Source organism: Pituophis catenifer, unplaced genomic scaffold (genome assembly GCF_029215685.1).
Source record: "Pituophis catenifer annectens isolate HBS135680 unplaced genomic scaffold, rPitCat1.0.hap2 SCAF_1, whole genome shotgun sequence".
Lineage (NCBI taxonomy): Eukaryota > Metazoa > Chordata > Lepidosauria > Squamata > Colubridae > Pituophis > Pituophis catenifer.
In genome coordinates, this window is record NW_027256881.1 from 13,656,896 (window position 1) to 13,673,042 (window position 16,147).

Consider the following 16,147-nt stretch of genomic DNA (forward strand, 5'->3'; position numbering starts at 1 on the left):
TCAGAAGTTGTGGATGCTCCACTGGAGGTTTTTAAGAAGAGATTGGACAGTTTTTTGTCTAAAATGATATAGGATCTCCTGCTGGGCAGGAAGTTGGACTAGAAGACCTCCTTCCAACTCTGTTAGTTTGTTATTCTCAGGAAGCTTTAGTGAAGATATGCCACTATTATATTGGCATAAGCTCTTCATGTTGATACCACCTGCATGGCCCGTTGCTGACTTGCAGAAACCCGTTTTCTCTTCTTGTGTCATGACCTTCATCTGGAAAACTACCTGTATTCTCATCTGCTTCATCTTCCTGAAGGCACGGCAGTCTCCCGTGATTCTTTCAGTAGCTCCTCAACCTGAGTCACTCATCCCAATATGGAACAAGCGAAAAACCTAGTTGCTGTCTTTAAATAGTCTTGGCAACTGGTCCAGGAGGTTGGGTACCTGGAGGACAACCCATCTTGTAGTAACATATTCAAGCATCCTTGGTGCTCTCTGAGCTTGGTTGTTTTCTTGCAGATGTTTCATTACCCAAATTAGATAACATCATCAGTGTAGTCAGTCTGCAGACAGCTACTGGGCTCTTCTTAATAGGGAATGTCCTGTGTTTTGTTTTGTTTTGTTTTGTTTTGTTTTGTTTTGTTTTGTTTTGTTTTGTTTTGTTTTGTTTTGTTTTGTTTTCTTCTTTTCTTTTTTCTTTTCTATTCTTTTCTTCTTTTCTTCTCTTCTTTTTTTCTTTTCTTTTCTTTTCTTTTTTCTTTTCTTTTCTTTTTTGTTTTTTTGTTTTGTTGGTGAAAATATCATCCATCTTTAAAAAGATACGTTTTATGACCAAACCAATAAAATAAAAGATTGTTTTGGTGTCATCTAGGGCTAAATATATGAGCTCTGCATAATCTAGTTAAAAATATGCCTGGAAGAACACTCAGGCGTTTTAGCATTTATCAACAACTGGTTTTAAATATGATTATAGGGTAGCAAAGAGCTATTAATAGGTATTATTTAATCTCAACAATCCCAGATTTATAAATAATAAGTCTTCTCATTCCCTGCTGGTTCAGGTCAGTGTATATAAAAAAATCTATCTATGCCCGGATTTATTTCTTAGCAAATCCTGTGACTTCACCATGTCCCTTTCGGTGACATTGCATATCTGGATGGCCTCCTATAACCCTTCAAAAGGTCACAAAGTTCAGTTGTAATCCAACATCCGTCACAGATTGTCTAATCCTGAACTAGGAGATAGATCAGATTTATGGAGAGACCATGAGAGAAGCGAAGCGGTTAAAGAAGTAACAGATCTACTGTTGTAGAACCACCAGAAACTTCAGCAGAAACTTCAGCCGAGGAAGATCTTAATTAATGGAAAATGCACATTCCCAAACTGTCTTTTTGTGCCTGGAAAGGAGGCAGCATTTCACTTCTAATTTATAGGCATTCTTGGAATGATCCCTAAGGCACCACTGTCGTCTGCAAATTGTTACACCAGAAGACATTAGCCATGGAACATCAGTCCAAGGACCACAGCATCAGCTGCAGAAGTGGCTGGTTATCATGCCGAAGGCCCCAGATTAAATCTTGTCTTCTTGAAGGTATGAGAAAGACCATCAAATAAAACTTGGGACCAGCTAATGATTAAGTTCACACAACATACTAAGCTACGAAAAAACTACAGGTTAACAAAATGCAATTGTTGTGTTAATATAACATGCTTTGCCCTGATGGCGCAGTGATTAGAATGCAATGTTGCAGGCAAACTCTGCCCACAGCCTGGAGTTTGATCCTGATGGGGCTCAAGATTGACTCAGCCTTCCATCCTTCTGAAGTCAGTAAAGATGAGAACCCAAATTGTTGGGGGCAATATGGTGACATTGTAAACCACCCAGAGAGTGCTATATAGTAGTATGGGGCAGTATATAAGTCTATTGCTATTGCTATTTGCTCATATACAGTGGTGGGTTTCAAATTTTTTTACTACCGGTTCTGTAGGCGTGGCTTGGTGGGCGTGGCATGGCTTGGTGGGCGTGGCAGGGGAAGGATACTGTAAAATCTCCATTCCCTCCCCACTCCAGGGGAAGGATACTGCAAAATCCTCATTCCCTCCCCACTCCTGGGGGAAGGATATTGCAAAATCTCCATTCCTACCCCACTCTGGGGCCAACCAGATGTGGTATTTGCCGGTTCTCCGAACTACTCAAAATTTCCGCTACTGGTTTTCTGAACTACTCAAAATTTCCACTACCGGTTCTCCAGAACTGGTCAGAATCTGCTGAAACCCACCTCTGCCCATATATGAGATTATGGGATTATGAGATTATTTAAAGTGATTAGCTGGCTCACTCTAAATTGAGGATGTTGTGCAAACCTCTAGTGGCAGTACTGAGCTAGATTTAATTCAATATTAAGCAACTTCCTCTGTTCCCATGTCTATCTCTCTTTTCACCTAGAAAAAGTTGGAAGATCTCCCAACAAGTTGTTTTGCTGATAAATATTTCCATAGTCTCTTCCTCAGATCCTGTGCTACTGCAGATCTATAGATTAGTAGCAAAACCACCCAGAGTCACGCTTCTATGTGAGATGGATGGCACATATATAGGATAAACACATGCTTGCATACATATATGCATGCAATTTACATATAGATAATCTTCATTCGGTCCCAGCTATTTGCTGTTCAAAGATTAAATTGCATAAAATAGGAAAGATCTTTCTCTGCCAGAAGTCTTGAAGAACGTTTGCTAGTCCTTAAATAGTCCAATCTGGTGTGAAGAACTTCTTAAATTCTGCTTAAGGCAGCTGAGTGTGTGTAAAAACAGCAACCTCCTGAATTTGGAATTAAATGTAGATTGGTCAAACAAAACAAACCAGAGAGTTTGGCCAGCAGTGTTATTTAGCTGTATAATTTCGTCTGATATCTGAGCTTCTTTGGGACAGCAAAGAAGCTCCATGCGTCACTTCTGCTTCCCGTAACCAATGCTGCCAGGAATACTGCTCAGAAACCCTCTATGCAGACCAATCTTTGATGGTAGAAGCATCCCACAAGACAGCTGCCAACCGTCTGAATTACACCACTGGGCTGGATTCCCAAATTCAGGCCATTATCAAACGACCCTTTAGATAAACCTAAAAAGCCACCAATAACTTTTTTCACTCTGCCTTCTCCAAGTTACTGACGGCTCTGATGCTTCTAATTTCTTAATGCAAAAAGACCAATCTCTTCTCTTTCCTATTTATAAGGTGTTACTTACTCCTTATTTTCAACTGCAAAAGGGCCAGGTTAGAGAACAGATTGTTAGATTAGAAGGGCCAAGGGCAGAGGTGGGTTTCAGCAGGTTCTGACCAGTTCTGGAGAACTGGTAGCAGAAATTTTGAGTAGTTCTGAGAACCGGTAATAAAAATTCTGACTGGCCCTGTCCCCATCTATTCTCTGCCTCCCAAGTCCCAGCTGATCGGGAGGAAATGGGGATTTAGTATCCTTCCCCTGGAGTGGGGTTGGAATGGAGATTTTATAGTATCCTTCCCCTGGAGTGAGGTGGGAATGGAGATTTTACAGTATCCTTCCCCTGGAATGGGGTGGGAATGGAGATTTTACAGTATTCTTCCCCTGGAGTGGGGTGGGAATGGAGATTTTACAGTATTCTTCCCCTGGAGTGGGGTGGGAATGGAGATTTTAGTATCCTTCCCCTGCCACGCCTACCAAGCCACACCCACCAAGCCATGCCACGCTCACCAAGCCACACCCACAGAACCGGTAGTAAAAAAAATTGAAACCCACCACTGGCCTGGGGTCTGATCCAACGGGGTGCTGTTTACATCCTTATGTTGTTAAAAATGAATTAACAGCCACCACAAACATGGGACTGCAGTTGTATCGCTTCCTCAATAGGGTTAAATAATTATAGAATTCATGTGTTACAAATCATTTGTTTCAAATCTGCCTCTGATAACCAAGAGAGCCAGCTTCTAAGGAAACAGTACTTGCTCACAGAGATTCTTTTCTCATCCCTTTTCCTTCCTCTGTAGTTTAGCAGGTTTGCCAATTCTTCCTGTGCCTAATAATTTCCTTAATTTCAGGTCTTGCAGCCAAATTTGCCATTTTTTTAAAAAAGAAAAAAAATCCTCTTTTGTTTATTTTTAAATCCCTGAAGGCTGGTAACACTGCATTCCTTCCACACCACAGAACTTGCAATACTTTGCAGACAGAGATTAAGTCAAGCCTGCATCCATACAGACAAACAGTTATTTAAAAACACTTCTAAAGATACAGAAAGTGGTGGGACAGACTGTCTCAGGGACTGGGACGAGGGGTTTCATGCCTTGCAGATAATGATGATGAAAATAATACCTTTAACACCGTCAAGGATAAACATCTACCCTATCCTAGACCTTTAGATAGGTGAATAAATGCCAAATCCATCCTAAACATCTAGCTGACTGTGCAACCAACCATAATAATAATAATAATAATAACAATAACAACAACAGCATTGCATTGAGTTTGCATTTCTAGACTCTCTTTTTATAGACAGCTCTAGGAAGCTTGCAAGGTATTCAGAGGTGGAGGGGATGGAATCTCTCCAAATTCTACCATATAATCTACCCTGTTAGGGAGGTTGGGCTGGGAGAAAAGGGCTGGTGTAAAACCACACTACAAATTTTGTAGTCAGTGGGGAACTTGGATCTGAGTGTTTTCAGTCCATCATTTTAACCACTATACGACACCAGGTATCTAAGAGAGGTTTGGAGGGCCAGTTTTTTAAAGATATAGAAATTGCACCTGGATATTGCACCTGGCACCTACCCTCTGGAATGAGCTGCCCCTGGAGATATGGCGGATCCTGGATCTTTGCACCTTTTGCCGTTCCCTAAAGACATTTTTATTCCAGCAAGCCGGGCTGGCCTGACTCTTTTAAATTGTTTTAATTTTTAAATTGTTTGATTATGGGTCTTAATACAGGGGTGTTTTTAATTGTGGGCCAAATTAATTTAAATTGGATTTTAATACTGTTTTTAAATTTTGTATTTCTTGTGTTTTATGTGTTGGCTGTTCACTGCCCCGAGTCCTTTGGGAGAGGGGAGGTATATAAATATAAACAATAAAATAAAATAAATAAATAAATATTCTACAAAAGGGCCTGGTGGCTCAGCAGACTGATAGCATTGTGATTAACACCAGCTGTCTGCAATTACTGTAAGTTAGAATCTCGCCAGGCTCAAGGTTGACTCAGCCTTCCATCCTTTCTAAGGCAGGTAAATTGAGGAGCCAGTTTGTGGGGGCAATAAGCTGACTTTGTATAAATATACAAAAGTATGAAGGCTATTGCTTAACGCATTGTAAGCCGCCCTGAGTCTCTGGAGAAGGGCGGCATATAAATCATTTTTTTTTTTTTAAAAAAAAAAGGGGGCATGGTGGCCTAGAGGTTACAATGCCTGGCTTGTGAAGGTTGAGAGTTCAAGACCAAGAACCATGTGAAGGGGTGAGCTCTTGTCCTTGCCCCAGCTCCTACCACCTAGCAATTTGAAAGCATGCAAATGCAAGTAAATAAATAGGTATCACTTTGGTTTGAAGGTATCAGCGTTCCATGCATCATATAATCATGCTGGCCACATGACCATGGAAACATCTTTGGACAACGCTGGCTCCCTTGGCTAGGCAATGAAGAGGAGCACTGGCCCCTAAAGTTAGACACCACAGGACAGTGGAAATCTTTTTATATACTCTACATCCATGTTTTTCAAACTTGGCAGCATGCTGACTGAGGAATTGTGGGAGTTGAAGTCCACACATGTTAAAGTTGCCAACTTTGAAAAACACTACACTACGTTGAACAAGGAGCTGGACTAAATCATCTCCCAAGATATTTTGTAAGTCTAGGATTAGGGACCAGTTAGAATATGAAATGGATAGACAAATAAATTGCAGCACTGTATCCACAATTAAAATTCATGGAAGTCTCCTTTACCACACAACCAACAATATTGCTAGTCCTCATCGTGTCATATATCCTACGAATTAGAATTTCAGTGGTTGTGGGTAGGGTGAGGATTTACCACAATGCATCACTTCTTGCTTAGCAAAAGTAGAATATGCAAAACTGTTGAGCTGCAGACAATTTTTTTTGTCATTTAAACCCAGAATCTAGTTTTCCTTTGTGCAGAATTCGATTATCTTTCATGTACAGCGCTTGGATGACATTACAACGTGAGGAAGTTTGATCATCAGCTAGGCTAAGCCGCAGAGGAACTGGGATGAATTATACTTCTAAATTCATAATAGGCTTTAAAAAATGTAGGAATCAAAATCTGGCCCCAAACATTTTACATAACATAAGAGCTGCCCCACAAACATGCTGAGAGAGCCACATATATTTAAAACATCTGCCCACAAAACCAAAACAAGTCAAAACAAAGTAGCTTAATCCAGAATTATTTTCTCCCTGATGAAGCCAATTTCTGAGTTTTCTTTCGGAATCAGATACACACACACACACACCATAAACACACATACTCCAAATAGACAGCAGGTTGCCCCTATTTGTCCTGGCAAGTATGTAAAGGAACTTTCCAAAAGACAACAAAACACATACACACATGAACTAACCCCAAAAATCTCTTCTGCCTATCATGTGGTAGCATCTTCTGAGTTACTGGAGTTGCCAATGGTGAGATGATCCAAATCCGTGCTGAAAAACATGAGCCCAGATTTGTGTCTCTTTTTAACCAGCTACAGGAAAGCCTCAGGAAGAATAGCTTTTAAAGGCAATATCTCTACATCCAAGAATTTGATATATATTCAAGCAAACAGAGAAATGTATTGGTAGCACTCAATTTATCACCACAACTGACTGGCCTCAAATCACCCAACGATCTTGAAACTGCAATGAAAGTAGCATCATGCTGTTGTTGCAATTCAAACCATACCCTCTGCATTGTGGCATTGCATGCGTGTTCAAAGAGGGCAGAATTTGTGGTACAGCACTATCGTTATCATTTTTAGGAAAGCAGGTGGAACTCTGGGCGTCTGCAGAAGACAATCATAACAGAGAAAGTGACGGGGAAAGAGGAATAGGTCCACCTTAGAGAATAAACAGGTCTTTATATCAGGAAGATAAATCTACCTCAGCATCTACTTCTGTCCTACTATCACAGCACCATTGAGAGTGTCCTGACATACGGAATTCTTGCATGGTATGGAAGCAGCTCTGTAGCGGACAAAAAAGCTCTACAGAGAACCATTAAAACTGCCCAGAATATCATCGGACTCCAGCTACCAGGCCTGGACGAAATCTTCAAATCTCGCTGTTTGAGAAAGTTGCATAACATTCTCAGAGACTCTTCCCATCCTGCTTACAATCTTTTTGGACTGTTGCCTTCTGGCAGAAGATACAGAACAATTAAAACTCGGACCACACGTTTTCTGAATAGTTTTTATCCCAGAGCTATAATTGCACTCAACAATGAACTAAAGGGTCACCATCAGTGAGCTGTTGGGCAGGATTACTTGGTGTTACTTGGTGTACATCTGTTGTGTGGATGTTTGCATGGTTTAGGAGTGGGGAACTGTGGTGGGTGGGGGTGTGTTTGGGGATTATTATGTGTGTTGGACCTGGTCTTCGTGAATTTCGTTGTATGGGTATACTGTGTATACACGTACAATGACAATAAAGTTATTTATTTATTTATTTATTTATATCAGGATGCATTAGAAAGTTAATGCTGAAGAGTAATGATGCCAGCGTCTAGACATTCTGGGATAGCTTTGCCAAATGAATATTAGTCGTCTCACAGAAATAAATTGCCTCTAGTCTTCAAGTAGGATGAGATGGCAAGTCTGCTTGGCGAACGTATCTTCAGTGTCTTTCCTATCAATAGTGTTCTCTTTCTGTTCTCATTGTTCCCACTGATGGCAATTCCCATTTCCATGGATTCAACCTCTAGAGAATGCTGCTCTGTTTTATTTCTTGTTTCAGAGTACAAGAAAGTGGGTAAATAGCCCTTGGCAATAAATAAAAGCAGAACTGTAGGAGCTGAGAGCTGAGAATGGATCCCATGCAGCTGGGTGGACTTTAGCAATTATCCATTGGACTCAACTACCTGACAAGGGAACTATAACAGTAAATAGGCTATATAAGAAAAGAGTTGTCCTTATTTATGGGTTTGGAAGTCCTCCTCATTCATACTCTGGTCCCTTCCTGATTAGATTTCTGAAATGTGTGTTGCATGGGCTTTCCTTGAAGACCATCCAGAAGCTGCAACTGATCCAGAATACAACAGTATGGGTAAAAATAGTACACTTCGGTACACCTAGGTAACAACACTACTTTCTGAACTGCACTGGCTCCTAATAGGATTTCAAATGCAACTCGAATTTCTGGTTATCATTTATGACCCCCTATAAGAGTGGGAAGAAGACAACAGAAAAGCACTATAGCTGTTGTTGTTTAGTCACTAAGTCCTTTCTTTGTGATCCCATGGAGCATGGCATGCCAGGCCCCCCTACCCTCCACTGCCTCCCAGAGTTTGCCCAAATTCATGTTCATTGCGTGGATGATGCTATCTAACCATCTAATCATCCCATCCTACGCTGTCCCCTTCTCCTTTTGCTTTCAATAAAGCACTGTAGTACTTCTACCAAAAAGACCCCCATATGGACTATCAGGAGCAACAAAGCAGTAAGAAGAGTAAGGAGAAAGAAAGAGTTATAGTCTCTCTTCTTCTAGATAATGTGGACTGACAAGAAAGCAATTGAATGGCCCCCACAGTAGTACTCAAAAGACTGATCTACTAGCAAATCTGGAAATGATAACACTTTCATTATTAGAGCTTGCTGGAGTCTCCAAGCACACAATCTCGCACCTCAATTTCTTGAATTGGTGTTTCAAGCTGAGGTTGACACTGTTCAGATTGGAAATGCACCCGTGGCTCTTCTCATTGGTTAAATTGGATACCAGTGCCAAAATGGCAAATGACAATGCCCTTCTTTAAAAATATAACACATGCTGTTTTCCTTTTCCCACACCACTGAGAGGTACTCACTGTTGCTCGGCTTTGGCTCTGTCGCTTAGGAAGAAGAGGGCCGTGGCCAGGAAAAACATCCCCCCGAGGACCACAACAAAAGGGCACAGCATCAGCGCATAGCCTAAACTGAGGAATTCCCAGAGTGGCGACTCCTTTGTGCTCTGCCGTATCACATCAGAGATCTAGAAGGGAAAAGTAGGGGGTGGAGGGGGTGGAAAGAGACGGAACAGACAGAGATAAGCCTATTTATGGACATTCTCTTTGTCACCAACATAGTTTATTTGAAATGGGATGGGGGAAACCAACTGCTTCCTTGCCAAGATTTGTGAGACTTTCTCAGTTTTGCACAGAAAAACAAATCCTGACATTCTTACAGTTAACTGGCTGGCTCCTCCCATGACTGTTAGGCAGGATTTCCCATTGCGATGTTTTTCTTTTTGTTGGCATAAGTCTCACCCACAAGTGGCTGTAACTCCCAGACTAGATCCTCCAGGGATAAGAGGATGGTGGGAACCCTTGTTCAGAGATAAACCACCCATTTTTCCCAGGTGCAAAAATTCCAGTTGCCAACTTTGCCACCTTCTATGAAAAAAATCTGAAGGGGGCATGATGGTTCAATGGTTAAAGACACTGAGCTTGTCAACTAGAAAGCAGAAAGCCCGGGTTCGAGACCTGAGCACTGCACAATGGGGTGAGCTTCTGTTCCTCGCTTCAGCTCCTACCCACCTGGCAGTTCAAAAGCATGCAAGTGCGAGTAGATTAATAGGTACCACTTTGTACAGTACTACGCTAACAACTTCCCATATGTTTTTGGCATATAGCTATATATATAGCTATATGTCCCCACACACCCCATTTTGGCTCCCAGGGAGGCCTCCTAGGCCCAAAACAGAACGTGGGGGTATGTGGCGCCCCCCGTGGCCTGTTTTCACTCCCAGAAGGCTGCAAGGAGGCCTCCTAGGCCCAAAATGGGGCATGGGGGGGCAGCGCCACCTCCCACGGCCAGTTTTTGCTCCCAGGGGGGTGCAGGAGGCTCAGTGCTGCCTGTCACCCGCCCTGGCCATGCCCACCATGGCCACGCCCACCCAGTCGGTCATTAGGGCAGAGAACCAGTTGTTAAATTATTTGAATCCCACCAGTGATGGAAACATTTGGGATATAAGCTAAGCCAACAGTCTTGGGACAACACAGGCTCTCTGGCCAATAAACGGAAATGACCACTGTGCCCTAGAGTCGGACATGACTGGACAGGGAAATCTTTACCTTTTACTTTATTAAAGGATCTATCAACCAAGGGAGACTTCTCCACTGGAAACGTGATAGAACCAACACTTTTCAGTGTTAAAGGAATCCATTACCTGATGCTGTATGAGGCATTTTCCTAGGTTCAACATCTAAGGCCCAACTCAAATTCATTTACTGAGCAATCTCTTTGTATACAGAGCCTTCATTTAGAACTGGGGTGAAGTCACGTTGGAACACCCGTTTTGCTTCAGATTCTAATCAGGCAAACTCCAGATAGAGTTGGGAAAATCCCAGATCACAGTAGAATATCTGGGCTAGATGGCTAAATAATATCAGGCAATAAGCATACATTTATTTTAATGATTGGAGGAACCAAGGAAAACAATATGCTCTGTGGTCCCAAGTTAGCACCACATTTGGCATGTGGGTGTATGCATGTGTTTGTGTTTTAGAAATACCCTGAATAATAGTATAAACCAAAACTAGGGTGCTTAACATAGAGGAGTCTTCTAAGTAACTAGCTCCCTCTTGAAGTGTTAAGTGGCTATGTCAGTTACTCTTCCATCTCATTTCCCTAATGCAGGAGAGGGAGAAGCTTATCTTTATTAGAAAGATTATATTAAAGAATACCTTACCCATCCCTTATCACTTTGGGGAGGTTTTCTAATTATCCGCAAATGGCAGAATTTGTCTGGGCTAGCACCCTGATTGGGAACATCCCCCCCACCCACTCCCCAAAAAATGTCTGTAGCATCAAGGATTGTGAGGATAATAGGAGAAGAAAGGAGTACATAGAAAACTTTAAAATAAATTATTTTAAATTCAAAATCACCACAGAAATCAGAGAGGTATCTTAAACTGTGGATCTGAAGAAGCAGAAAATTGTGTCGTGCCAAAAACACTTCGTTCCTATGTCTCTTTCTGGTTTCATTAATGGTACTTTTTTTTCTTCTTCTGTAGATGTGTGGCTCAGTTCATTCAACAAAGTGCACACCTTCAGATAAAGAGTAACCTCGAAGTGAGAGGTGTGACAAACAACTCTAATAATAAAGGTCTAGAAGATGCATTCACATCACACACGATGCTAAGTTAGTGTTACTTGGCTAAAGATTGTTTTGGGATGTGTGCAGTGGTGAAATTCAAATTTTTTTACTACCGGTTCTGTGGGCGTGGCTTGGTGGGCATGGTGTGGTGTGGCTTGGTGGGCGTGGCAGGGGAAGGATACTGCAAAATCTCCATTCCCACCCCATTCCAGGGGAAGGATACTGTGAAATCTCCATTCCCACCCCACTCCAGGGAAAAGATATTGCAAAATCTCCATTTCCACCCCAATCTGGGGCCAGCCAGATGTGGTATTTGCTGGTTCTCCGAACTACTCAAAATGTCCACTACCGGTTCTCAGAACCTGTCAGAACCTGCTGAATTTCACCCTTGGATGTGTGGACTTATACAAAACCTGACTGTTGGCTTAGCTTATATCCCAAATGTTTTGTATGAACTCAGAACATGGATTCATTGAATTGCCAGATTAAGAGCATTAAATGCAATCACAAAGCCCGGGTGCATGCAGAGCTAGGGAGAATTATCATTCTCACAAGAACCCAGCTTCTTATCCTATTCCTCAGGTGTGCCAAGGGTATACTTACAAATCCAACCAGGTAGGGACTTCCAGCATCTCCCAAAAGATGTGAGGTGAAGCTCTGCAACGCTACGGCTGTTGCTCGGCGTGTAGGAATAACCACATACTGAAATGGAATGCAGAAGGCAGGGAGGGAGATAAAAGATTAAAACATCATAGCATTTAATCATTCTGAACAATTTTTCTTTTAGAAACAGCAACTGTATTTTGACTTAAATACCTCCCTTTATTTCTTTACAGCACTTTCTGGGTGGTTTACAATTTCAGCATTATTTATATATTGCCCCCAACAATCTGGGTCCTCATTTTACCAAACTTGGAAGGATAGATGGCTGAGTCAACCCTGAGCCTTGTCAGGATCGAACTCCTGACTGTGGGCAGAATTTGCTTACAATACTGCAGTTAACCACTGCACCACCAGGGTTCCCTTTCCCCACCTAACCGTATGCAGATAGGAACCATCATATAGCGAACATCAGCCAGTTTGGTGCAGTGGTTAAGGCAATAGGCTAGAAAAGGGGAGACCATGAGTTCTAGTCCCGACTTAGGGATTGAAGCCAGCTGGGTGATTTTTGGTCAATCGCTCTTTCTCAGCCATGGGAAGAAGGCAATGGCAACCATCTGTCTGAAAAGGCTGCTAAGAACTCTGGAGGGACTTGTCCAGGCAATCATCAAGAGTGACTTGAATGAATACACACACACACACACACACACACACACACACACACGAGCTATGCTATTGGATGTTCTGTCTGCAGAGGGTGGATATAGTACTTCAACATAACTGGAGAGCAACTGATCAATCAACCTGCCTTCCATTGAGGACCTGTATACTGCACGAGTCAAAAAGAGGGCTGTGAAAATATTTGCAGGCCCCTCACATCCTGGACATAAATGGTTTCAACTCCTACCCTCAAAACGACGCTATAGAGCACTGCACACCAGAATAACTAGACACAAGAACAGTTTTTCCTCGAACACCATCACTCTGCTAAACAAATAATTCCCTCAACACTGTCAAACTGGTTACTAAGTTTGCACTACTATTAATCTTCTCATCGTTCCCACCACCCAGCTCCTCCTGCATATGACTGTATGGCTGTAACCTTGTTGCTGGTATCCTTAAGATTTATATTGACTGTTTCCCTATGACTATCACTAAGTGTTGTACCTTATGATTCTTGACGAATGTATCTTTTCTTTTATGTACACTGAGCACGTATGCACCAAGACAAATTCCTTGTGTGTCCAATCACACTTGGCCAATAAAGAATTCCATTCTGTTCTGTTCTGTTCTGTTCTGTTCTGTTCTGTTCTGTTCTATTCTATTCTATTCTATTCTATTCTATTCTATTCTATTCTATTCTATTCTATTCTATTCTATTATCAGAAGAAGGCTCAGTTAGATCCTTTTTAATTTGGAACTAAACTGCAGCCCCGTTCAGGGCTCCTGAACTGCATGAATTAAGAGCAAATCAGGAGATCCATAAGCTATGTAGGTTGTTTTAATCAACTGAGAGTAGCTGATCATGGGGGGTAGGGGGAAGAAACATTTAGTGAAAAAGTAGTTCCTGCCCAAGTTTGCAGATGTAGTCAGTTACAAAAGTAGACTGGCATTTTGAAGAATAAAATAAAGCTGAAACTAAATTTTTACTATGGGAGTTGTCCAGATTTTGCTGCCCAAAGGACAGATACGGTTGTTTGGCCAAACATACTTCCTTAAGTAGAGGCCTGGAGAAAGCTCTGGTTTCCCAGTGATGTCCTCTTCCCACCACAGAGAACAAGCAAGACTATTCATAGCACTGCAGAAGGCATCTCTAAACCATTGTTGTTTTTGATGCCCACATCCTATGGAAATGGCCAGTGGCAAAGGCCATTTAAGAAGAACGCCCATAAATTTTAGGACCAGTATCAAAATCCAGAGGAATGAGAAGGGAAAGCAGCCAAGAGGTCTCCAGTAGTACTATGGTGACCTGCTTCTTTCTACTAATCTCCCATGGATGAAATTCAACTTCTATAGCCTTGAGATTTTATGGCAGTCTTCAATTCCAGATATTAACCAGATCCGACTCTGCTTAGCCCTTTTTTTTTTTAGAACAGCCAAGATTGACTACGTGCTACCACTTGCTGTGACACCTCCCTGCTACATCTACACAACATGAAATATATAAGCTAGACCTCCTGTTTTAATGGTGGGAAAAACTATGCCCTTATTGGGAAAATCTGTAATTAGAAGTGAGAGATGAGAGATGGTCTCTAGAAAGCTGAAGAATGGAATTTCTATCGAGGTTTAAAGAAGGAGACAGCTCTCCAAATGAAGAAGCAGAACCAGAGGTGGGATTCAGCCAGTTCGGATTGGTTCGGGCGAACCGGTTGTTACTGTTTTGTGCAGTTTGGCGAACTGGCAAATCGCACCACCGGCTGGCCCCACCCCTTCCCGCCCAGTCATTCCACATTTCGCCTGCTCGCCCGCCATTGCTAACCTGCCTTCGCCCGCCATTGCTGCCTGCCTGCGGAACGTGTTTATGTGTATTATGCAGAGAAAGAGCAAGAACCTGAGGAGGTGAAGGTGAAGAGTGACAAAACAATAAGACTAAATGGAAGTTATTTATAGTGCAAGTCTCTTCCTAGCAACTTTGATGAGGAATGTTGCAATGGTTAGCTTGCAGGAGAAAATTAGCCATACTAGCTATGGCTGATGAGGCAGAGGGCGCATTCAAACAAACAAATTTAACCAGGCCAGTTAATGTTCTAGCAGCTGCATTTGCCCAACAACTAAACTTGATTACTTCTAATTAGATTAGCCTTCAATCTAGTTTGTAACGAAGGAAATGCATTAATATAATATGCTAGGCACATACCGGTAGTCCAAGCTTAATGTTTGAGTCCAACAACAGTTGCCCAATTGCAAAACATAGCCCTATGCCAGTAAATTAAATGCAAGTTACACTTCCATATCAACTTACCATAAGAATGTCAGCTGTGATGGCCCAGTTTGAAAACAAAAGCGTCTCACCAATAAAAATGCAGACCTGTGGTTGAAACAGTAGACATATACAATTTATTCATGCAAGTTTGAGAAGTATCCCACAATTTGGTGGTTCTGTTTTAAAGACTGCATCCTCAATATTAACTGAATGCACGCAGGGGTGGTATTCATTTACTTTCCCCTACTGGTTCACAAATGTGAGCTTGCATGCGTGCGTGGTCGCTTCGCTTGCACACGCCCCATCCACGCATGCGCCTGGCCTTCTGTGCACGTGCTTTCCTGGCGCGTGCCCTGTCCGTGCATGCGCCCGGCCTCAAAAATGTGCCTAAATAGGATGGCATAGAGCCGGAGCGGGTACGTGAGCCCACCCACAATTTCCGTTACCGGTTTGGGCAAACTGGTCTGAACCGGCTGAATACCATCTCTGAATTAGGGGTGAAATGCTCCCGGTTCGGACGGATCACCCGATCCGGTAGCGATGGCGGTGGGTGGTTCGGAGAACCGGTAGCAAAAATCCCTGCTGCGCCTCCCCCCGTGCCCAGCTGAGCCGCGCAATCCTCAGAGGCTTTATTTTTTTTATTTTTAAAAGCATTTTTTCTACAACCTCTTCAGCTGAAAAAATGCTTTTAAAAGTAAAAAAAAAGCCTCTGATGTTAGTGCGGCTCAGCTCAGATCGTCAGAGGCTTTTAAAAGCATTTTTTCTACAACCTCTTCGGCTGAAGAGGTTGTAGAAAAAATGTTTCTTAAAAAAAAAAGCCTCTGCCGATCAGGCAACTCAGCTGGATCGTCAGAGGCTTTTAAAAGCATTTTTTTACAACCTCTCCAGCCGAAGAGGTTGTAGAAAAAATGGTCTTAAAAGTTAAAAAAAAAAAAAGTTGGCCATGCCCACTCAATCATATAACCCACCACCACCAAGCCACGCCCACAGAACCGATAGTAACGAATTTTACATTTCACCACTGCTCTGAATGCATGGCAATTTACTGTTAACATCCACTGAACCTTATCTGTGGGGTGGAGGAGACAGGGAGGGAAGGTTTTTTAAAAATTATTTTACTTATTTGTGATCGGGAAAATTTTTATTAAATAAATACTTATAAAATGTTTATAGTTTTATAACGTTTGTAAGCTTATATTTTTATATGTTTATAAGGAGGAAGTTTAGAAACTGGTAAAAATTCTGTGTATTTCAAAAAGAGGTAGAGGTCAACCATGGTGAGAAATGTATTTATAGCAGGAACAGGGAACTTCCAGATGTTACTGAACAT

The 16,147-nt window shown here is 42.0% G+C and overlaps 1 protein-coding gene across 2 annotated transcripts in view; it reads right to left on the minus strand.

The window, feature by feature from the left end:
* LOC139308500 (sphingosine-1-phosphate transporter SPNS2-like) overlaps positions 1 to 16,147 on the minus strand; it is a 154,777-nt gene that overhangs the window by 14,258 nt on the left and 124,372 nt on the right. Inside the window, exons 9-12 of one of the 2 annotated variants that reach the window (XR_011599724.1) lie at positions 14,857 to 14,922; positions 11,898 to 11,996; positions 9,025 to 9,188; positions 6,590 to 6,671 (exon numbers count right to left, since the gene is read on the minus strand). Coding sequence is in view for 1 of the 2 variants with exons in the window: in XM_070932070.1 (XP_070788171.1) it covers positions 9,025 to 9,188; positions 11,898 to 11,996; positions 14,857 to 14,922 (329 nt within the window). In the remaining variant the exon portion in view is untranslated. The remainder of the gene's footprint in view (positions 1 to 6,589; positions 6,672 to 9,024; positions 9,189 to 11,897; positions 11,997 to 14,856; positions 14,923 to 16,147) is intronic. The other variant, XM_070932070.1, reaches the window with a different exon arrangement.